Source organism: Amblyraja radiata, chromosome 28 (genome assembly GCF_010909765.2).
Source record: "Amblyraja radiata isolate CabotCenter1 chromosome 28, sAmbRad1.1.pri, whole genome shotgun sequence".
Taxonomy (NCBI): domain Eukaryota; kingdom Metazoa; phylum Chordata; class Chondrichthyes; order Rajiformes; family Rajidae; genus Amblyraja; species Amblyraja radiata.
The window spans coordinates 31,999,782-32,005,849 of record NC_045983.1 but is presented as its reverse complement, the minus strand read 5'-3'; the positions used below and the strand labels follow the sequence as shown (position 1 = coordinate 32,005,849).

At 43.8% G+C, this 6,068-nt stretch overlaps 1 protein-coding gene across 1 annotated transcript in view; it reads right to left on the bottom strand.

Annotated features, from left to right (window-relative positions):
- Nucleotides 1–6,068, bottom strand: part of supt6h (SPT6 homolog, histone chaperone and transcription elongation factor) — a 92,225-nt gene that overhangs the window by 39,565 nt on the left and 46,592 nt on the right. The window contains exons 24-29 of the mRNA XM_033046402.1: nucleotides 5,359–5,486; nucleotides 4,208–4,415; nucleotides 2,899–3,046; nucleotides 2,643–2,785; nucleotides 360–500; nucleotides 48–267 (exon numbers count right to left, since the gene is read on the bottom strand). Coding sequence (XP_032902293.1) covers nucleotides 48–267; nucleotides 360–500; nucleotides 2,643–2,785; nucleotides 2,899–3,046; nucleotides 4,208–4,415; nucleotides 5,359–5,486 — 988 coding nt within the window. The remainder of the gene's footprint in view (nucleotides 1–47; nucleotides 268–359; nucleotides 501–2,642; nucleotides 2,786–2,898; nucleotides 3,047–4,207; nucleotides 4,416–5,358; nucleotides 5,487–6,068) is intronic.

Genomic DNA, 6,068 nt, shown 5'->3' with positions numbered 1-6,068 from the left:
TTCGCTGTCGTGCAGCGACTCTACCGCTGAGCCACCGTGACCGGGACATTGTCTATGTTTCTGTGACATACTTGTGCGTTGCTGCTTTTTCTTTGCGTCATCTGCGACCTTTTGATCTCCCGCTTCAGAGTCAAAATCGTAATAGGTGTCCTTGGGCAACTTCCACTCGTTGTTCTTATCCATCAGATCCGACGATCGGCACGTAAGGTCCACACTGAACTTCTCAATGTCTATCTTCATCATTCGGCAATGTACAGTCATGCCAATCTACGGAGGGAAGCAGCGGTCAATTGTTAGCAACCTCCCCCGTTAGTCGTCGATCAAAAGCTGCATCCGGTTTGCAATAAAACGGTCTCTACCTTGACCCTTTCTTCGGGGTGTTTCACATTCTTGTCACTCAGGAATTTTGTTGGGATAAAACCTGCGACGTTGTTGTCCAGCCTGGTTTTCACCCCGATAGCCTGACCAGGACACGCACCGCTGTCAAAATGATTCCACACCTGAGGACGGAAAAACGGGAACATTTGGTGAAAATTAAAACCAAAAATAAAAAAATAAAAAAATAAATCACAGGCTTTGTGGTGGCACAGCGGGGAGAGTTGCTGCCTCACAGCGCCAGAGACCCGGGTTCGACCCTGACTACGGGCGCTGTCCGTACAGAATTTGTACGTTCTCCCCGTGACCTGTGTGGGCTTTCTCTGGGTGCTCCGGTTTCCTCCCACACTCCTAAGACGTACAGGTTTGTAGGTTAACTGGCTTGGCAAAATTGTAAATTATCCCTAGTGTGTGGTGCTCAAAACAAAGATTTTCACTGTGACATCTCGCATGTGATAATAAAGAATCAATCAATCAATTCACGTTTATTCCTATCACTTTGAAGTACTACAGATGCTGCAAGGTTAACAAACAGTGGCCTGGATTTCACAAAGCAGACTGCAATCCTAATAGCATTAAGTGATGGAGAGGAAATGGGGGCTAATTTCCCAATGGCCAGGTTAAACATCTACCAGGGATCTCTGTGTGGCAGCAGGGGAGATAACATTCTTCTATTGATTCCACTGAAAGGGAACAACTGCAAAAGTCCCAGGTAGGATCCTGGCAATTTGGAAAGGGAAACATTCTGAGCTCCTTGAACTCCTTGAATTCTTCTGGGAACTTTTTACCAACATTTCTAACGATGTGCTATTCTAGTTCTTCAAAAAAACAATTACTTGATTACCACAGAAACAGATATTAATCACTCACGGAGAGTCTAGGACCAGAGGACACAACCTCAGAATAAAAGGACGTACCTTTAGAAAGGAGATGAGAAGGAATTTCTTTAGTCAGAGGGTGGTGAATCTGTGGAATTCATTGCTGCAGATGGCAGTGGAGGCCATCAATGGATATTTTTTAAGGCAGAGATTGACAAATCTTTGATTATGTGGACACAAAATGCTGCAGTCACTGCATGTCAGACAGACTTCAGTCTGAAGAAGGGTCTCGACCCGAAACGTCACCCATTCCTTCTCTCCAGGGATGCTGCAGCATTTTGTGTCTACCTTCATTTTAAACCAGCATCTTGCAGTTCTTTCCTACAATTTTTTTGATTAGTATGGGTGTCAGGGGTTATAGGGCGAAGGCAGGGGGAATGGAGTTGAGAAGGAAAGTTAGATCAGCCATACTTGAATGACGGAGTAGACTTGATGGGTCAAATGGCCTTAATCTGCTCCTAGAACTTATGAATATTGCGGCTGTGTTAGTTAAAAGTTGGAGTTAAGACCTAAATGACAATCAATGGTTCTTCTTTTGTGGGTGAGGTATTGTTATTTTACGCCGAGGGAAGAAAATTCCCACGGGAATTTCTGGAAGTTCCCACTGCCAAGATGGGGTAATACCTGACGGGAAAAGCTATCCCACCCCTTTCTTACTTTTTTAATTTTTTTTAATACTGTAAATAATGATTTGAGCAGACAGGCAGAGACACAGAACTGCCTTTCCTGGTTAGAACATGGCCCAACATGTTTTATAGCCATTGAAATATATCTGAAATATAGTCACACTTTTGGAGGAAACATGTGACATTGGAAGACACCAGCAAGGCAGGATATAGATTGTTGATTAGTACAGGTGTCTGGGGTTATTTGGAGAAAGCAGGAGAATGGGGTCAGGAGGGAAAGATAGTTCAGCTATGATTAAATGGCGGAGTAGACGATAGTCCGAATGGCCTAATTCTGCGCCTATCACATGACCTTATGACAGGCAATTTGTGCATAGCAAGGTCCTTCAAAAATGACAATGATCAAACCATTTTCTTCATGTTCATAATCGATAGGAGCAGAATTTGGCCATCAAGTCTGCTTCGCCATTCAATCATGGCTGATCTCTCTCTCGAAGGATGGAGAATGGGGTTAGGAGGGAGGGCAGACCAGCCATGATTGAATGGTGGAGTAGACTTGACGGGCCGAATGGCCCAATTCTGCTCCTATAAGTTATGAGCATGGATAGGAAGGGGTTAGAGGAATATGGGCTCAACAAGACCATCTTAGATGGGGCATCTTGATCGGCATGGACGGGTTGGGCCGGTGGATCCGTTTTTGTACTGTAGGACTCCATAAACACTGCATCGTAAAGCACCTGTCCAAGATATTAAAAGGTTATACCTCGCTAAGCTCCGGAAAGTTGTCTTGCTGGCAGAAAGGACACTGCCAAAGGCCGGTTTCATCATTCCTGATGGCCTGATCATAACTCTCACCCTGAGGCCTCCTGTGAGCAATTCCTGTCACGTTGCACGTTATTAATTTACCTAAAACAGTTAAAAAACAAAACAAAAAACAAATGTTAAAAACACAGGCATTCAGAATTAAGAGAATGCTTGAGAATATGTTTCTATTGGTGGAGTAGCGAGGAAGACCTCACCAATGTAAAATGTCTCTGGAGTTTCCTTTGTGAGCATGTTAAAGATCTCCTCAGAGTTTGGTGCACGGCAAGGTATACGCAAATCCTTGTATCTGCAGCTCAGCTCGGCTCGAATGTCATACAGTGTGATGCCTTTGTTACCATAGCCCTGTTAAATTAATCATTCAAAAGCGAGAATTAAAGAAGGTAGAACAGTAATAGCTTTGGAACCCACAATGTTTTTGGCTCGCAATGTTTGTGCCGAACATGGTGCCAAGTTAAACTGATCTCATCCGCCTGTACATGATCCATATCCCTCTATTCCCTGCACTTCCATGTACAATTCCATGATTAGTACGGGTGTCAGGGGTTATCGGGAGAAGGCAGGAGAATGGAGTTAGGAGGGAGAGACAGATCAGCCATGATTGAATGGCAGAGTAGACGTGATGGGTCAAATGGCCTAATTCTGCTCCTATCACTTATAAATGGTTAAATTAGACAGATTACACCAGGATAAATCAGACACTGAAAAATATTTTTTCTATTCACTAATTGGCACGCTCTGGAAGGAATGTTTATGTCTTTAGACTTTAGAGATACAGTGTGGAAACTGGCCGATCGGTCGACCGAGTCCACACCGACCTGAAATCACCCCGCAAACTACAACCAGGGACAATTTACAATTTTACTGAAGCCAATTAACCTGCAAACCCTTCCTAACAGTCCCTTCACAAAGGAACTTAGAAAATATATCCTATCAAACACGAACGAGATTTAGTACTGGTACTGTAAAACTAATGAAAATAGGGAATTACTAATGTACCAAACTTGTTTAGTAGAGTATTGAGGCACCATGCAAAGCTTTTGTTGCGTGCCAACCAGTCAGCAGAAAGATAAAACATGATTACAATCGAGCCATTTACAGTGTATAGATACATGATAAGGGAAAACAAATTTCATTCTAAATTATACTATTCATGTACAAAAAGGAGTTAAATGTAAAACTTTCTTTCTGGTAAAATCAGATGCAGGTTGATAAATATTTTAACACAGTGCATCAATCACAAAGCAACACAGCAAATTTGAAACCTTTGAAGATAGAAAGATAGATATATAATGCTAGAGTATCTCAGCGGGACAGGCAACATCGCTGGAGAGAAGGAATGGGTGATGTTTTGGGTCGAGATCCTTCTTCAGACTAAAAGTCAGGGGAGCGGAAGACGAGAGATACGGAAGGGTATGGTGTGAAAATGACAGATCAAAGCAGACGATGTTCAACTGTTTCTGCCAAATGAATCTCAGTTCAAACGCCGCTGCGGGAAATACTAACCTGTCTTTCCAGCTCTTCCGCAAATGCGTCAAGGTCGAGATCTTTTAGTCGCTCAGGGTTTTCCAGAATTTCTTCCAGCGCCCCAGCGGGGTTGGCATCCTCTGCCGATTCATCGTATTCCAGAGCGTCCACCGCCATTTTCCTGGCCCATTCGTACGTCTCAGGATGAACTCTTGATCCGTCCAGGACCTCAATGTAGGAATCAGTACTGCAGATACAAACAGCTCAGCGTTACTTCCTGATCAACGTTATTTATCAAATTACATTTTCCTTTCTTCCGTCCGTTCTATGTACGGAGATTGTGCGTTCTCCCTGTGACCGTGTGGGTTTATTCCGGGCTCCACCCACCTTCATTAGTTCGTAAGTCATAGGAACAGAAATCGGCCATTCGGCCCATCGAGTCTACTCCGCCATTCAATCATGGCTGCTCTATCTTTCCCTCTCGACCTCATTCTCCTGCTCCCCCCCCCCCCCCCTTCCATAACCCTTGATACCCCAACTAATACAGAATCTGTCAATTTTCACCCAAGCAATATCCATGGACCTGCCCGCTACAGATGTGTGGCTAAAATTGTCCCTCGTGTCTAGGATAGAAAACTAGGGTATAGACTTTATTCCTTGGAGCTCAGGAGGATGTGGGGTGATACTATAGAGGTGTACAAAATCATGAGAGGAATAGATCAGGTAAACGCACAGTCTCTTGCCCAGAGTATGGCAATCGAGAACCAGAGGACAACGTTTTAAGGTGAGAGGGGAAAGATTTAATGGGAACTCGAGGGGTAACTTTTTTTACACAAAGGGTGGTGGATGTATGGAACGAGCTGCCGGAGGAGGTAGTTAAGTCAGGTACTATCGCTACGTTTAAGCAGCATTTAGATAGGTACATGGATAGGACAGGTTTAGAGGGATATGGGCCAACACAGGCAGGTGGGACAAGTGTAGGGATATGTTGGTCGGCGTGTGCAAGTTGGGCCAAAGTGCCTGATTCCACACTGTGTAGATGGGGCATGTTGGGCTGTGCGGGCAAGTTGGGCCAAAGGGCCTGATTCCACTAGACTAGTGTAGATAAAGGTGCTTTTCAAATTCTTTGAAAAACGTAGATGTGATTAATATTGTTTCAGAAAGAGTACATTAATATACTTAAGACTAACCTGTCCCCTAAAGACGCCGTATCTATTTTAATAAATCCCGCACAATTGATGAAGACCTTTGGACCCATGTGGCACATCGTGACGAGCTGGGTCCTATTCTCCAAGCGAGTGTTATTCTGTTTGAGGATCTGCGACACAAATTTAACACCTGTTAGTGTGATCGATACACCAAAGTTGAATTATGGTAGGCGCCAGGGTAAGCGCTCAACCAAGAAAACCAAAAGCGATGCCAAAGTAGTATTTAAACTACACATGCACTTATGCTACAGGGCAACAACTAACTTCATATTTAGTATCAGGCAACTGAACCATCCTACCACAACCAGAGAGCAGCCCTGAACTACAGTCTACCTCATTGGTGACCCTCAGACTATCCTTGATCAGACTTTGCTGGCATTCCCTTGCACTAAATGTTATTCCCTTATCACGTACCTATACACTGTAAATAATCTTTTTGCAAGACACATCCCAGTAAAGCGAAACGTCGCCTATTCCTTCTCTCCATAGATGCTGCCTCATCCGCTGAGTTTCTCCAGCATTTTTGTCCACCTTATGATCTTATTATCTTGAGTTGAATTATTATCTTATTATCTTCTGTTTCATGTTCATAAATGATATTAGCCGAGTTATGCCATTTGGCCCATCAAGTCTACTTCGCCATTCAATCGTGGCTGATACCTTTCCCTCTCAACCCCATTCTCTTGACCTTT